An 18087-nucleotide genomic window follows, 5' to 3' on the forward strand; every position below is an offset into this window, starting at 1 on the left:
GCAGGGTGTACCCCAGTTGTCACTCTGCTTGTCAGAAGAACCAGAAGACCATATTAAGGCTGCCGCCGCCTGGGCCTTGGGACACATTGGGAGACACACTCCTGAGCACGCACGGGCCGTCGCTGTCACAAACACTCTGCCTGTCCTGCTCTCTTTGTACATGTCAACTGAAAGTTCTGAGGATCTTCAAGTGAAAGTAAGTGCTTAATTCTTCATTGTTTTAATGACGATTTGTTAGATTTTCAACTCATAATATGTAATTTAAAATGTTTTAACTTTTATTGTGGACAATAGTATTTTTTTTTTGTAAGGCTGATTGATTTTTGTCTGTGCTGGTCCTTGCTGCTGCTCGCAGACTTTCTTTAGTTTCTGCGAGCGGAGGCTACTCTAATTGCGGTGCGTGGGCTCTAGGCACTTGGGCTTCAGCAGTTGCAACTGATGGGCTCACTAGTTGTGGTGCATGGGCTTCGTTGTTCCAAGATGTATGTTATCTTTCGGGACCAGGGATGGGACCTGTGTCTCCTGCACTGCAGGGCCGTTTCTTAACCACTGACTGGACCACCAGGGAAGTCCAACAATATCATTTTTCTGAGTCAAGATATAAGTTTATCAGAAGAATTGAGGTGATTCTTTGAAAACGAATTACCCTTGTCTCTCAAAATCAATGATAAACTCTAAAGGAAGTTCTCTATGGGTACAAAGTTGTTTGTAAAACAAATGTCTGATTGTTTCCATCTACATTTCTATTGACTTTTCTTATGGAATAGGAATTGAATAATAGGACTTTGGAGGTGAAATTGGCCAGAGAGAACTTTAGTCCATTTTAAATTAAAAATTGAGCCTAAAAAAATTTAAAAGGAATGCGTCTCCAAAGGCCTTCCTGAAGCATGAGTGACGAGTGACCTCTCCTAACTCCAAGTCTGTCTGAAACCTTTTAATTATGTCTTATATTTGTTCCTTGAAAGGAAAATGACCATACGATTCCCCAAATTAAACATTTTAAAATCTTGTATTAAAAAAATGAGGATTTCTGAAAAAAATGTTACTGACTACTAAAACGGTTCATTAAACATGAATATAAAGTAGGATGGGTTTTAAAAATAATTTTAGAATTTCAAAGAAAGAAAAATGTTTCCCAGCATACTCCCTATTAGGAAAACGTGTAACTTCTTGAAAGCAGCTCTCAGAATTAACTTGGGTTGAGGGAAATACATAGAAAAGACAATAATTCAAAATAAAATGAACAGTAAGTTAAATTACTCTTAAATTTGAAGGAAAACAATAAAGTAACAAATAGGAAAACACATTTTACAACAACTTTAGATAGTATAATGGGACAGGAAATCTATTTGAACTGCACAGTTTGAGAGACTCTGAAAGCTATCGAGTGAGTCATTTATTTGATTTATAAATTTTATAAAAGTGAATTTATGTTGATTTGATTGTTTACATGTTTTTTTCTCTACAGACTCATTGAGGGAAGTTGATTTCTAAGATTAACACTTTTTCCATTTTTATAAGACTTTTCTAGATCAAAACAATGATTTAATAGATTTCAAATACTTGTCTCCAATGTTGAGTCTATTCCTTGGCAAAGCATGGTAGATGGTAAAATTGATAATGTGCTAAGGTCTTTTCCTGTGTAACAATTCTGTGATTCTTTGACTTTCTGGTGAGAAACCACAACTGCATTTCCAGTTTTGAGTTGTCTAAATACAGATGATTTACGCAAGTGTAATTTTAACCTACGTCTGTCATTCTCTTTTTGCCTCAAATTTCTTTAACCCATCATCATCATTGTCTTTCTTCCTCCGTCCCCCTCCCCTACTTCCTCCTCTTTCCTTCTCCCTCCTCCTCACTTCTCGTCCTCCCCACCCTTACCTCTTGTGATCCAGGGAAATAAAAGAACACATCAGCTACAGCATGAATAATTAATAGCAGAGTAGATAGCAATTATAGTTTGAGAAACCCTTGCAAATAGTCTCTTAGGGAGCACTATATACTATTTACATGCTACCAAGTTTATATAACTTGATTTTTAATGAATGTTATGATGCTGTATTGTATAAATATCATCGGAGTAAAAACGGTTGATTACTTTTTGAAGTCAGATAATTTTTATTGTGTATTAGTTTAACAAAGGTGGTTATTGTTAAAACATTAAGGTTTACTAATAGATGGTTCCTTCTACCTTTGTGTGATACAATATTTACTTTCAGGAAATACAGTGGGTATTAAATTAAAAGTGATTTATCAATCATTATCCTGCCATCAATCTTTCCAAGGCTTTAAATCCATCCAAATATTTTCTTATTGTAGGTACTTAGTCATTCCTTTTTTTTTTTCCTTCTCCAAGGTCTCTTGGAGTCTATCAGTTGTTTTAAAGGCCTTAGAGTAAAAGCCCAAATCCTTTGATTTGACACTATCTCAAAAGGGAAAAGTATCCAAGAACTTTAGGAACTGTCTAATGGTGTTTCTCATTTGTTATTCTGTAGCAGCTTTCAAATTACAAGGCCATGTTGAAGTTACTTTTGTCCCCAAGACCTGTAAGCTTCTGTAAGCATTCTCTAATTGGTTCTGAGCCAGGAGAGCCCAGGAGCAGCCCCTTGGAATTTCTTGCACATTTTCACATGGTCTTACTATCTGCCTGTACCTATGTAATTTCAAATGCCTTATGAAAACTGAAAAAAAAAAAAAAAACCATATCTTTTATATAATCATCTTACCTACATATATTTTGAAAATATTCAGGCAGTTGCATTTTCATTTGTTTAGATTCAGAGGTATTAGATGGAATTAGTTTGGCATTTGAATGGTTATAAAACTATTCAAATAGTTATGACTATTTCTAACATAATTATTTAAATATTACATTCTTATTGTCTTGCTTGTTCCCCTTTGTTTTTAGCATCTTTATTGAAATATAACTTGTATTCCATATAATTTACCCATTTTAAACTATATAATTCAATGGTTTAGTGAAGATTCTAAACAGGTGCTACCATCACCATAGTCTAATTTTAGAACATTTTATTTTCCCATTAGCTGTCACTCCATGTCCTCCCTGTCTAGCCCCAGGCAACCATTATTTTACTATCTGTCTTTGAGGATTTGCCTCTTCTGGGCATTTCATTTAAACAGAACCATACAATATATGTGGCCTTTTGTGCCTGGCTTCTTACACTAAGTGTAAGTCTCAGGGTTCATCCACGTTGTAGCATATATCAATATTTTGTCCCTTTTAATTACCAAATAATTTTCCATCATATTGATATACCCCATTTTGCTTTTCTATTCACTGCTTGGACCTTGAGTTGTTTCTGCTCCTTGACCATTATGAATAATGCCACTGTGAACATTACTGTACAGGTTTTTGTGTCGATGTTTGTTTTAATTTCTCTTGGGTATATACCGGGGAATGGACTTGCGAGGTCATATGATAACTCTTTTTTAACATTTTGAGGAACTGCCAAGCTGTTTTCCAATGTAGTTGTACCATTTTGATTCCCACCAGCAATGTATGAAGGTTCTAATTTTCAACATCATTGCCATCACTTGTTACTGTCTTTGTTTTTAATTGTAGCCATCTTAGTGGGTGTGAATTCGTATCTCATTGTGGTTTTGATTTGCGTTTCCCTGATGGCTAAAGATGCTGAAATTTTTTTTCTTGTGCTTATTGGCCATTTGTATATCTTCTTTGGAGAAATATCTAATCAGACCTTTGGCCCATTTTTAAATTGGGCTGTTTATGTTTTTATTATTGAAAATCTAAGGATTCTTTACATCTTCTGGAAACAAGCCTTTATCAAATGTATGACTTACAAATCTTTTTTCCTATTCTGTGGGTTGTCTTATCGTTTTATTGATGGTATTGTTTACAACAAGTCTTTAAAAAATTTTAATGAGATTCAGTTTATCTTTTTTTGTTTTTTTTTGGCTCCTGTGCTTTTGGAGCTATATGTGAGAAGACTTTTCCTAGCACAGAGTCATGAAGATTTACTCCTGTGTAACCCCCTCATTTAAATAACTATAGCTCTTTGGTCAGAATACTTTCAGAATAAAATTAACTTTTGAATAAAGAAGCATTTTTCATTTTAAGCAGTTTTCAAGAAAGATCATTCATTTTCAACAATGAAAGCAACAATGAATAATTTTTTGTTACTCCTTTCATTTTCTGTGAAAAACAAAGTGGCATCAAGTGTTTGTCTACAATTGACAATTTTGTTTTGCTAATTACTATTCTTATGTGTGTTGTTAATAGGAAAAAAGGGTAGTATTGCTAATCACTTATTGTGGTTTCTACAAGAGCTTTGATCAGTGTGGCTAGAGTCAGTTTTTAGAAATGACAGAAAAATTAATGAATGTAGAATTGTAGATGCTATGCTAGTTTATAGGAAAACCAGGCTCAAACCCAAGTTGCCCTACATAGATAGTCCATGATTCCTTCCCTAACATTGTCATGTAATATTATATATGTCTAAAGATAAACACTAACTACTAAATGCTGTGACATTTAGCAAAATTCATATTCTCTTATTCATTATTTTGAAGTAACACATTTCTTGATTTTCTGACCTAGGTAAAGGATTTGTTGACCCCACGTAATTTCTGTACAATTCACAGAATAAAATCATAGGAACAATTTTATTTCACTCACGGCAATAAGTCACCAAATACAAGTCGTATTTTCTAAAGGCTTGGACATTTTAAACCCAACATATAACATGATCTTGTATGTAGAAAATCCTAAGGAATACGCACAAACACATTCACAAATACTAGAACTAATAAGAGTTCAAAAAAATCACTCGGTAGAAGGTGAATATGTAAAAACCAACTGTGTTTCCATATTCTAGTAGTGAGTAACTCAAATATGAAATTAAGAAAATTTATAATAGCATCAAAAGAATAAAATATTTAGGGATAAATTTAACAAAAGAAGTATAAGACTTGTATACTGAAAACTATAAAACATTGCTGAAAAAAATGAAAGAAGATCTGAATAAATGAAGAGACATTCCATGTTCACCAATCAGAAGGTTTGATATTGTTAAAATGGCAATTCAATATTGTTAAAAATGATCTACATGTTCAATACAATCCCTGTCAAAATCCCAGTTGTCCTTTTTCCTCAAAAAACTTGAGAAGCTGATCCTGAGATTCATATAGAAATGCAAAGGACTTGAACTTGCCAAAACAATCTTGAAAAAGAAAGACTTACACTGTCCAATTTCAAAACTTCCTATGAAGCTACACAAGCAAGATGCTCACAGAAAGACTATATATGTATATATCAATGTAGTAATCGGATAAAAGTCTGAAATGGACCCTTTTATCATCAACTGATTTTTCACAAAGGTGCCAAGGCAATTTAATGTTAAAAGATAGTTTTTCAGCAAATGATACTAGGACAATTATTATATCTTCAGACAAAAATATTAATTTGGATCCTTATCTCATACTGTACACTAGAATTAACTAAAAATGGATAATACTGATAGATCTAGATGTAAGAATTAAGATTAGAAAACTCTTAGAAGAAAACATAGGAGTAAGTCTTTTTAGCCATGGAATAGGCATTGATTTCTTAGAAATGACACTTAAAGCACAAGTAATAAAAGAAAACACTGATAAATTGGATGTCATCAAAATGAAAAACTTGTATGCCTCAGAAGACATTACTGAAAAAATGAAAAGACAAGCCACAGACTGAAAAATTACTAACAAATCATATATTCAAGCAAGGACTTGTATTCAAAATATATAAAGAGCTCTTACAACTCAATAAGAAGATACATAACCTCACTAAACAATGGGCAAAAATGAATAGACATTTCACTGACAAATGACCAGTCAGCACATGGAAAGATATTCAACATCATTGGTCACTAGTGAAACACGAATCAAAACCATAATGAGATATTACTTCACACTCAGAAGAATGGCTGTAATTAATAAGCCAGAAAATACCAAGTGTTGATCATCTTATGGAGAATTGAACCTTCTTACACCCTACTGGTGAGAATATAAAATGTTGCAGTCATGTTGAAAAATAGTTTGGTAGTTTCTCAAAATATTAAACATAAATTTACCATTATCACTCAATAACTCTACTCTTCAGTATTTTCCCAAGTGAAAATATTTGCATGTGAATCTTCATAGCAGCATTGTTCACATTAGCCCAAAGTGGAATTAACCCAAATGCCCATCAACTGGTGAATGGATAAACAAAATGTGATAAATCCCTGTAATGGAATACTATTTGACAATGAAAGGAGTGAAGCACTGATATGTGCCATAATGTGGATGAACCTCAGAAACATTATGCTTAGCAAATGAGGCCAGATCCAAAAGTTAACATATTATGATTTCATTTATATGGATGGTCCAGAAGAGCAAAATATAGAGACAGGAAGTGGATTAGTAATTGTCTGGGGTTGGTAGGGGTAAGTAGAGGAGGGAATATGGAATAACTATAAATGGGCATGGGGTTTTGGGGATGATGAAGAAAAGTTCTAAAATTAGATTGTGGTGATGGTTGCACAACTCTGTAAATTTACTAAAAATCCATTGAACCATGCACTTAAAATGAGTGAATTTATGGTATGTAAATTATATCTCAATAGTGTTGTTAAATAATCTTAAGCCCAGATATTGACAAGTAAACAAAAATCTTAACTAATATACTAATATTTGTTTCATGCTGGATAATACAACTGATTATTATTAATGATATACATCCTGATGTAGAAGTTTATGGTCAAAAATCAAGTATATTTCTTGATGAAGGATAGTAAAGTTCAGTGGATTCCTACTGTCATTAGAGTTCTTGATTAGTAACTTGACAGTCTGTCACCAACTTGGAACTGTTAGGATTGGGGTATGGCTGTCTGGCACAGTGAATGTGATCTCCACTAGCACATTAGTAGACTTTGTCACCAACAGCTGTTAAGTTCATCATAAAGCTCTTCATTTCATTTTCAAACTCCAGAACACAAGACGTGACTTTTTGTCAAGCTTTCATTGACTACTTACTTTGGTATGTATTTTGCTTTGTATTTCAATAGAGTAAAAAAGCCATAAAGAATATCTTACAAAAATGCACCTATTTACCAGCTCTTGAACCATTTCTGTATGATGCTCCTCCCAATATTCTGAAGCACGTGGTTGGACAGTTCAGTAAGGTAAGACATACTCTTTTAGCCTGGAAGTGGGGAAAGAGAATTAAAACAAGGTACTAACTTGCATTTTTCTGTTGGGTCAATGTTTTCTTCTGTAAGATGGGGGCAGGGTTTTACTGTTTGATTTTACTGATCATATCGACAGGGAGGGTAATATAGGTTAATGAAATTCACATGTTAATAAAATTCACACATAAATAATTCACACTTCCTTCTTCATCATGCTTCCTCACAGCCTCTGTACTGTCTTTTTTCTGTTCTTGGAGAGTAAAAGAGTCAACATGTGAAAGCCTCATAACCCTTTGGTAGTTTCCCTGGTGTCTATTAGTCTCACTCAGGTGGGAACAACTGCAAAGATCCCTACAGTATTTTTTGCGAAATCCATGCACTCACCGGAGATGCTTTCAGAGAAACATTTGGAATGTATTGGCTTATTTGGTGACCACTCTTTAACCAGCATGGCTGTCATGTTTCTTAGCTCACTGCAGACTCAAGATAGTAAGGTGGAAAGGTCAAGCTGCTAGAATGGGTTCGGCCAGAGGAACTGGCTACTGACGGCTGAGGCCGAGCGAGTGTGTGTGTTCCCACCGCTGTGGATGGCCAGGAGGGGGCCTAAGTCATCAAGAGGTGGTCAGGTTGTGTTCAGGCTGGATTTAAGAAAATAGGGTCTTTGAAATTAGTATCTTGGTGTGGCTGTGAGCTCAGGCTCTGGAGCTGGGTTGCCTCGGTTTCTACTAGCAGCAATACCTTTAACGATGTCTTGACCTCTCTAAACCTTAGTATAATTACCCATATACAGGGACTAATAAGAGAACCTATTTTATAGGGTCATTGTAAAGATTAATGAGTTGTTATATGTATAGAGTTTAGCCTAATCCCAGGCACTCAAAAAAAAAAAAAAAACCCACAAACCCCCAAAAAGTTGTTTTTGAGAAATAAAACATAAAAGTACTAAATGCTGACTTTAAAAAATTAGTAAAAATGAATGGGGGCCAAATTCACTTGAAGCATCAGTTATAAGGCTATATAAAGGAGGTACTACTGTTGTGTACTATATTTCTACAAATAATAAACAAAAACTGTATGTTGTTAAAATGTTTAAGCTAGGCCCTACAGCTGAGTAGATCTAGTTTTAGGTATTCCTCTGAAAGATCATACTGTCTTTGACGCATTTCTGTGATCTCCAACACCTTGCTGCCCCTTAAGCACCATAGTCACTGGATGGCAGGAGGTTTTACATTGGTGAAGCCCCCTCAGGATACAGCTCTGCGTATTAAACACCTGTGCTCTGTCTTCCTCCTTCTAAGAAAATAATAAGGGGACTTCCCTGGTGGTCCAGTGGCTAAGAGTGTGCTCCCAGTGCAGGGGGCCCAGGTTTATTCCGTGGTTGGGGAATTAGATCCCGTATGACACATCGAAGATCCCACGTGTTGCAACTAAGCCCTGGTGCAGTCAATACATTAAAAAAAAAAGAATTAAAAAAAAAAAGAAAATAATCAACCTTTGTTTTCTGGATGCTAAGTAAGAAAGCAACCAGCTAATTTGATCAGCTAAGAGGAAGGAAAGTGTAAGGGGACAAGTGGGTCATCTATAGACCGTCATCATCTCTTGTGCGTAGCTGACATTATTTCTGAAAGTTTCCTTTCATACTCTAATCTTTCAGGCTACCAGGAGTGAGATATTCTAGTTTTATTGAACTTGCTGTGAAAATGAACACTAGCCTGAACTGAGTTCAAAATAAGTCACTTTTAAAGTAAGTCAGTGGGATTTGTGGAAGTTAGCTAAGATAAAATAAACACAATACCACATACCACATACTCTTATGTGCCTTTAGGAATATATGCTTCAGGTAGAATTTTACCTTTTCTTAATCTAAGGATCCAGAGCACTAGAAAAGAGAGAGGAAAGCAAGACAGAAGATAAAAAGATATTAATTTAAAAGATAGGAGGTAATAAAAACTCTCCAGGCCAAACAAAATATTTAAAGCCTATAGGCATTTCCACTTTTTAGAAACATGCACACTTAGTGTCATCTTTTATTGTCTAGTTGATGTGTATTATCATTCTAATAGCAAGATCCCTTTGTAGTTTTAGTTTTGTTAAATGCCTACACGTTAAGCATTAAGGGATAGACGAAAAATAGTAAGACCAAGTTCTTTTTCAAGGAAATTTATAATTGAGCTGGGGGACTGGATGAAACAATCAGAAAACACTTCGGTGTGCTAGACTTCATGATAAACTTTAAAAAATTTTATTTTTTAATAACTTCTGGGATCTTAGTTTCCTGGTCAGGGATGGAACCCTGTGCCCTCTGCAGTGGAAGTGCGGAGTCTTAATAACCCCTGGAGCACCAGGGAAGTCCCTAATAGTTAAACTATTATGTGGCAAGTGCACTGAAAGGGGTCTAACAATGCTTTGAGAGAAGAAATGTACCCAGCTCAGCCTGGGATAGAGAGTAGGGGTGTCCCAGAGAAAGTTTCTTAAAGGAAGTTACTCCCAAGTAATGGGAGAAGTGTGTGGAGGGCAGAAGGGATTTCAGAGAAGAGGAAGCAGCATAGGCAAAGCAAAAAATGGTTCAGACGCACCCTTTGAAGTTATTGAAACAAAATTTAGTGTAGAGATTGGTATGGAAGGACTTCGGAGAGTTATTTAGGACCTGAGTCACAGAAGACCCTCTGCGCCTTGTTAAGGAGTTTGCCTTTAACTTTGGAGAGAACTTGAATGGCTGTAAGTGAAGGACGGGCCCTGTTTTATATCATACCTATACGGTTGGATCTCTATTACCTTTGCTTCTGTTCATTGCCTTTATTGCATCTCCACAGCATACCAGGTTGATACATTTCCAAAAAGGCTGCATTTTTCTTAGAATCATTTGCAAATTTAGGCTCATTATGTTCCAGGTATATTAGACATAAATTCTCTTTTTCATTTCCTCATATATTATTGCTTTTCAGGAGTAAAAATCCATCTTGGAAAAGAAAAGCTGACACTTTTATGTGCTTCACTTTTCAAGGTGCTGCCACATGATAGCAAAGCTCGACGACTTTTTGTAACAAGTGGTGGACTTAAAAAGGTGCAAGAGATAAAAGCAGAACCTGGATCTCTCCTTCAAGAATATATCAACAGCATTAACAACTGTTACCCAGAAGAAATAGTAAGGTAGGAAAAATGGACTTTGGGAAGGTCAGTGTTATTCTGTTTTTCTATTCTCAAATTGAGATTTTTATATCCACCGTGCGAAAATGTGGACTTTGAAATAGCACAGAAGACCAACATATACTCCTGCTTCTCCCTCGGTCTCTTTTCCTTCAAATTAAATGATGCTCTGATTGACACATACTTTTCCAAATGAAACTGAAATGTCATTTGAGACATTTCTGTACTAATTTAATGTGTGCTTTACTAAAGAGTACCCAAATACAGAGTTCAAAATAGATTATAAACTGTTAATAGAAAGTGTTTGATTTTCATAGTTCCCTGCATATTGTTTCTCTGCCTTAAGCTCACATTCATATTAATGAGACTATTATTACAAATTACTGCTATTACAGATAGAAGGGAGATGTTGATGGAATACTCTGTTCAGTTCAGTCGCTCAGTCATGTCCTACTCTTTGCGACCCCATGGACTGCAGGATGCCAGGCTTCCCTGTCCATCACCAATTTCCGGAGCTTGCTCAAACTCATGTCAGTCGAGTTGGTGATGCCATCCAACCATCCTCGGTCGTCCCCTTCTCCTCCTTCCTTCAGTCTTTCCCAGCATCAGGGTCTTTTCCAATGAGTCAGTTCTTTGCATCAGTTGGCCAAAGTATTGGAGTTTCAACTTCAACATCAGTCCTTCCAATGAATATTCAGGATTGATTTCCTTAGGATTGACTGGTTTTATCTCCTTGCAGTCCAAGGGACTCTCAAGTGTCTTCTCCAATACCACAGTTCAAAAGCATCAATTCTTCAGCGCTCAGTTTTCTTTATGGTTCAACTCTCACATCCATACATAACCACTGGGAAAACCATAGCTTTGACTAGACAGACCTTTGTTGACAAAGTGATGTCTCTGCTTTTTAATATGCTGTATAGGTTGCTCATAGTTTTTCTTTCAAGGAGCAAATGCCTTTTAATTTCATGGCTGCAGTCACCATCTGCAGTGATTTTGGAGCCCGAGAAAATAAAGTCTATCACTGTTTCTCATTGTTTCCCCAGCTATTTGCCATGAAGTGATGGGACCGGATGCCATGATCTTCATTTTTTGAATGTTGAGTTTTAAGCCAGCTTTTTCACTCTCCTCTTTCACTTTCATCAAGAGGCTCTTTAGTTTCTCTTTGCTTTCTGCTCTAAGGGTGCTGTCATCTGCATATCTGAGATTATTGATATTTCTCCCAGCAGTCTTGATTCCAGCTTGTGCTTCATCCAGCCCAGAATTTCCCATGATGTACCCTGCATGTAAATTAAATAAGCAAGGTGACAATGTACAGCCTTGACGCACTCCTTTCCCAGTTTGAACCAGTCTGTTCTTCTATGTCTGGTTCTAACTGTTGCTTCCTGACCTACATACAGATTTCTCAGGAGGCAAGTAAGGTGGTCTGGTATTCCCATCTGTTGAAGAATTTTCCACAGTTTGTTGTGATCCACACAGTGAAAGGCTTTGGCATAGCCAATAAAGCAGAAGTAGATGTTTTTCTACTCAGCCATAAAACAGAATGAAATATTGCCATTTGCAGCAACATGGAATCAACTAGAGATTATCATAATAAGTGAAATAATTCAGAAAGACAAGTACTATATGATATCACTATATGTGGAATCTAAAATATGTCACAAATGAACCTATCTATAAAACAGGAATAGACTCACATACATAGAGTACAAACTTGGGTTGCCAAGAGTGGGGAAAGACTGGGAGGTGGAATTAGCAGACATAAACTATTATATAGGATGTTTAAACAACAAGGTCCTACTGTATAGAATAGGGAAGTGTATTCAATATCCTTTGATAAGCCATAATGGAAAAGAATATAAAAAGAAGAATGTCTATATGTGTATAACTGAGTCACTTGGCTGTATAGCAGAGCTTGGCACAACATTGTAAATCAACTGCATCAGTAAAAGAATAGAAAGAGATGTTGGATGGCAAAAAGAAAGTTACTATCTGTATCTGAGAAAAATAATCTTTATGAAATGCAGATTCTTCATAGTAATGTAGCAGGAAGCTGTCTTCAAGATAAATTTTTTAATTTATTTTTACAATCGGGGTATAATTGCTTTACAATACTGTGTTAGTTTTGCTATACAACAAAGTGAATCAGGTGTATGTATACACGTAGCCCCTCCTTCTGAGCCCCCCTCTCACCCCTCCAGGTCAAAACAAAGCCCCGAGTTGAGCTCCCCGAACTGTATAACAACTTCCCACTGACTATCTGTTTTACATACAGGAGTCAGCGCTAAGCTCTCCATTCATCCCACCCTTGTCTTCTCCCACGGTGTCCACAAGCCTGTTCTCTAAGTCTGCATCTCCATTCCTGCCCTGCAAATAGGGTCATCAGTACCATTTTTCTAGATTCCATATATATGTGTTAATATTTGTTTTTTTCTCTCTAACTTACTTCACTCCATATGACAGACTCTAGGTTCATCACATGATGACAGATGACCCAATTTCATTCCTTTTTATGGCTGAGTAATATTCCATTATTTATGGGTACCACATCTTCTTTATGCATTCATCTGTTGATGGACATCTAGGTTGCTTCCATGTCCTGGCTGTTGTAAATAGTGCTGCAGTGAACACTGGGATGCATGTGTCTTTTGAATTATGGTATTCTCGGGGTATATACCCAGGAGTGGGATCCCTAGGTCACAAGGTAGTTCTGTTTTTAGTTTTTTAAGGAACCTCTATACAGTTTTCCATAGTGACTGTACCAATTACATTCCCACCAACAGTGTAGGAGTATTCCATTTTCTCCACACAATCTCCAGCATTTAGTAATCAATATAAAAATTATTAATGAGCTATTTAACATTTTTTATACTAAGTTCTGGAAATCTGGTGGGCATTTTGTCACTTCCAATACATCTCAATTTAGATATTAAATTTCATTGGAAATACATGATCTGTATTTAGATTACATAAAGTTTACAGTTGAAAAAGTAGATATGCAAGTTGTTCCAAACACACTTAAATTTTTTCCAATAACTGAGTTGAATATCAGTTATTAATATTTTCAATTAAAATTTAATATAAAAGTCAGCTCCTCAGTCATATTTCTAGGGCTCAAGAGCCACCTGTAGCTAGTGGCTACCGTGTGAAACAGCATGATTTTTAAAGTTTTGGTTTTTCTAAATCCACTCACTCTTTAGCATTTCTATAAAAAGTATTTACCTTGTGTCTAATGCATTTATAAGACCTAGGAAGGTGAGGCCTGCTTTAAAATTTGTGACTAACTCATGGAGAGACAGCTGTAACTTCCTTGTTTAGGAATACTTTGAAGAGACTCACTGTCTAGGGGCAATTTTTCTCAAGGATAGGAGGCCTTTTGGGACTTCCCAAGTGGCTAGGATACACTTGGATAAAGAGTCTACCTGCCAATGCAGGAAATACAAGAGATGTCGGTTCAATTCCTGGGTTGGGAAGATCCCATGGAGAAGGAAATGGCAACCCAATCCCATATTCTTGCTGAGATAATCCCATGGACAGAGGAGCCTGGGAGGCTACAGTCCATGGGGTTGCAAAGAGTCAGACACAGCTGAGTGAGCAATCACACAAGCCCTTGGTGCAGAAATATTCTTTAATGTAGCTCTTTATGTATGCATGTATGCACATGTTTATCTGTGACTGCTTGTAAGCACACTACTGAGAAAACACAGCTCTTTTATCCACAGTAACTTGACAAATTGTGGAAGAAACTAATGTAACATAAGTTATGAGTTTTTAAGTCAAGCACCTGAGGAGAGATAAAGATAATTAACAAAGGATAAAGTAAGTCTTGCATGTTAGGTTTTATCTGGAGAAAACACCTTAGGAGTTTTAATTATTCCAAGTGTTTTAGAAAATTTTAAATTACACTTGCTAGTTTTTTTAATCCATTTATTGTATCATATATTTATTGTGATCCACACAGTCAAAGACTTTGGCATAGTCAATAAAGCAGAAGTAGATGTTTTTCTGGAATTCTCTTTTTCAATGATCCAACAGATGTTGGCAATTTGATCTCTGGTCCCTCTGCCTTTTCTAAATCCAGCTTGAACATCTGGAAGTTCTCGGTTCATGTACTGTTGAAGTCTAGCTTGGAGAATTTTGAGCATTACTTTGCTGGCATGTGAGATGAGTGCAGTTGTGCGGTAGTTTGAACATTCTTTGACATTGCTTTTCTTTGGGATTGGAATGAAAACTGACCTTTTCCAGTCCTGTGGCCACTGCTGAGTTTTCCAAATTTGCTGGCATATTGAGTGCAGCACTTTCACAATGTCATCTTTTAGGATTTGAAATAGCTCAACTGGAATTACATCACCTCCACTAGCTTTGTTTGTAGTGATGCTTCTTAAGGCCCTCACTTGACTTCACATTCCAGGATGTCTGGCTCCAGGTGAGTGATCACACCATCATGATTATCTGGGTCATTAAGATCTTTTTTATATAGTTCTTCTGTGTATTCTTGTCACCTCTTCTTAATTATCTTCTGCTTCTATTAGGTCCATACTGTTTCTGTCCTTTATTTAGCCCACCTTTGCATGAAATGTTCCCTTGGTATCTCTAGTTTTTTTGAAGAGATCTCTAGTCTTTCCCATTCTGTTGTTTTCCTCTATTTCTTTGCATTGATCGCTGAGGAAGGCTTCTTTATCTCTCCTTGCTATTCTTTGGAACTCTGCATTCAGATGGTTATGTCTTTCCTTTTCTCCTTTGCCTTTAGCTTCTCTTCTTTTCTCAGCTATTTGTAAGCCCTCCTCAGACAACCATTTTGTCTTTTTGCATTTCTTTTTCTTGAGGATGCTTTTGATCACCACCTCCTGTACAGTGTCACAAACCTCTGTACATAGTTCTTCAGGCACTCTGTCTATCAGATCTAATCCCTTGAATCTATTTGTCACTTCCACTGTATAGTCATAAGGGATTTGATTTAGGTCATACCTGAATGGTCTAGTGGTTTTCCCTACTTTCTTCAATTTAAGTCTGAATTTGGCAGTAAGGAGTTTATGATCTGAGCCACAGTCAGCTCCTGGTCTTGTTTTTGCTGACTGTATAGAGCTTCTTCATCTTTGGCTGCAAAGAATATAATCAGTCTGATTTTGGAATTGACATCTGGTGTTATTCATGGGTAGAGTCATCTCTTGTGTTGTTGGAAGAGGGTGTTTCGTATGACCAGCATGTTCTCTTGGCAAAACTCCATAGCCTTTACCCTGCTTCATTTTGTACTCCAAGGCCAAACTTGCCTGTTACTCCAAGTATTTCTTGACCTATTACTTTTGTATTCCAGTTTCCTGTGGTGAAAAGGACATCTTTTTTGGTGTTAGTTCTAGAAGGTCTTGTAGGTCATCATAGAATTGTTCAACTTCAGCTTCTTGGCATTAGTGGTTGGAGCATAGACTTGTAGTACTGTGATATTGAATGGTTTGCTTTGGAAAGGAACAGAGATCATTCTGTCATTTTGGAGACTGCACCCAAGTACTGCATTTTGGACTCTTGTGTTGACTATGAGGGCTACTCCATTTCATTTAAGGGTTTCTTGCCCGCAGTAGTAGACATAAGGGTCATCTGAATTAAATTCACCCATTCTGGTCCATTTTAGTTCACTGTTTCCTAAAACAGCCATCTCCTGTTTGACCACTTTCAATTTACCTTGATTCATGGACCTAACTTTCCAGTTCTGATGCAGTATTGTTTCTTACAGCATTGAACTTTACTTCCACCACCAGTCACATCCACAACTGGATGTTGTTTTCGCTTTGGCCCCGTCTCTTCTTTCTGGAGTTATTTCACCACTCTTCTCCAGTAGCATATTGGGTACCTACTGACCTGGGGAGTTCATCTTTTTCAGTGTCATATCTTTTTGCTTTTTCATACTATTCATGGGGTTCTCAAGACAAGAATAGTGAAGTGCTTTGCCATTCCCTTCTCTAGTAGACCATGTTTTGTCAGAACTCTCCACCACGACCCATCTGTCTTGGGTGACCCTACACGGCATGGCTTATAGTTTCAGAGTTAGACAAGACTGTGATCCATGTGCCTCCTGAGAAATCTGTGTGCAGGTCAAGAAGCAACAGTTAGAACCAGACATAGAACAACGGACTGATCCCAAATTGGGAAAGGAGTACATCAAGGCTGTACATTGTCACCCTGCTTATTAACTTATATGCAGAGTACATCATGTGAAATGCCGGGCTGGATGAAGCACAAGCTGGAATCAAGACTGCTGGGAGAAATATCAATAATCTCAGATATGCAGATGACAGCACCCTTAGAGCAGAAAGCAAAGAGAAACTAAAGAGCCTCTTGATGAAAGTGAAAGAGGAGAATGAAAAAGGTGGCTTAAAACTCAACATTCAAAAAATGAAGATCATGGCATCCAGTCCCATCACTTCATGGCAAATAGCTGGGGAAACAATGGAAACAGTGACAGACTTTATTTTCTCGGGCTCCAAAATCACTGCAGATGGTGACTGCGGCCATGAAATTAAAAGGCATTTGCTCCTTGAAAGAAAAACTATGAGCAACCTATACAGCATATTAAAAAGCAGAGACATCACTTTGTCAACAAAGGTCTGTCTAGTCAAAGCTATGGTTTTCCCAGTGGTCATGTATGGATGTGAGAGTTGGACCATAAAGAAAACTGAGCGCTGAAGAATTGATGCTTTTGAACTGTGGTATTGGAGAAGACACTTGAGAGTCCCTTGGACTGCAAGGAGATCCAACCAGTCAGTCTTAAGGAAATCAATCTGAATATTCATTGGAAGGACTGATGCTGAAGCTCCAGTACTTTGGCTCCTTTGAAAATACCCTTTCTTTGCCATTGCATTGATACTCCTTAAATATTTTGCTGTGTTTCTGGTACAGTCTTGTGAGCTGGTGTTCTCTTCCTTGATCATTTCTAACCTCATACAGAAAGCATTCCTGCAGTATAATTGGTTGGTGTATTAGAGATTTCATTCAAAGGATTATTTCAGATAAATATCTTACATTGAATCTTTTGTGCATACTGTGCCAAATCTTTTCACAAAGATCTAATAGAAAATTTTCTTTTTCAGGTATTATTCCCCTGGATATTCAGAAACACTTCTGCAGAGAGTGGACAGCTATCAACCACTTACTAACTGAGCAAAGTTACATTTTTATGCTCGAATTGACAGCAGAGTATTTGTGAATGATATTTATTAAAGTTCTTTCTAAGTATTTGAACTAAATACATACTAATTTAGTCATTGTGAAATACTTTTGGGTAATATTTTCTAAATTTATGTAACACTTTAAAATCTAGTGGTTTGAATGTATGAAGGAACTAGTCATGATCCTTTGCATAGGATCTGATGGAAAGGCAAATTTAAAAAAGACAATAAAGGGTCTTCACAAATTTGTTATTGTTCCATTAAAGACCACACATGCTCACACTTCTAACGAAAGATAGTGTTCAGAAACTCTTAATTAATTTGCCAGTTCCTCATAGGCACAGGCAAGGAAGGCTGGCCTTGGGAAGTCTAAGGATACCCAAGGGAAGTAGTTGCAAGAGGACACAGGGACAAAGTCAAGGCATTTGAAAGAAGCTGACGCTGGTTACACAAATGCATTATCTGAACACATGAACTCTACCGGTACCCTGGCAGGTTTTCCTAAGAATTTAGGAAGTTTCCTCTTCCTCCTAAGTTTTCTGTCTCTCATCTTACTCTTCCCTGAACTGTTCCTTACCTTTCCTGGGGCTGGA

General features: G+C 36.8%; 1 protein-coding gene across 1 annotated transcript in view; it reads left to right on the top strand.

Annotated features, from left to right (window-relative positions):
* The window catches only part of SPAG6 (sperm associated antigen 6), a 59796-nt gene extending 42057 nt beyond the window's left edge, over window positions 1-17739 (top strand). The window contains exons 8-11 of the mRNA XM_043883739.1: window positions 5-196; window positions 7068-7184; window positions 10195-10340; window positions 17417-17739. Coding sequence (XP_043739674.1) covers window positions 5-196; window positions 7068-7184; window positions 10195-10340; window positions 17417-17486 — 525 coding nt within the window. The 3' untranslated portion in view covers window positions 17487-17739. The remainder of the gene's footprint in view (window positions 1-4; window positions 197-7067; window positions 7185-10194; window positions 10341-17416) is intronic.
* The last annotated feature ends 348 nt before the right edge of the window (window positions 17740-18087 follow it).

The sequence above is a fragment of the Cervus elaphus genome, chromosome 23, assembly GCF_910594005.1.
Source record: "Cervus elaphus chromosome 23, mCerEla1.1, whole genome shotgun sequence".
Taxonomy (NCBI): domain Eukaryota; kingdom Metazoa; phylum Chordata; class Mammalia; order Artiodactyla; family Cervidae; genus Cervus; species Cervus elaphus.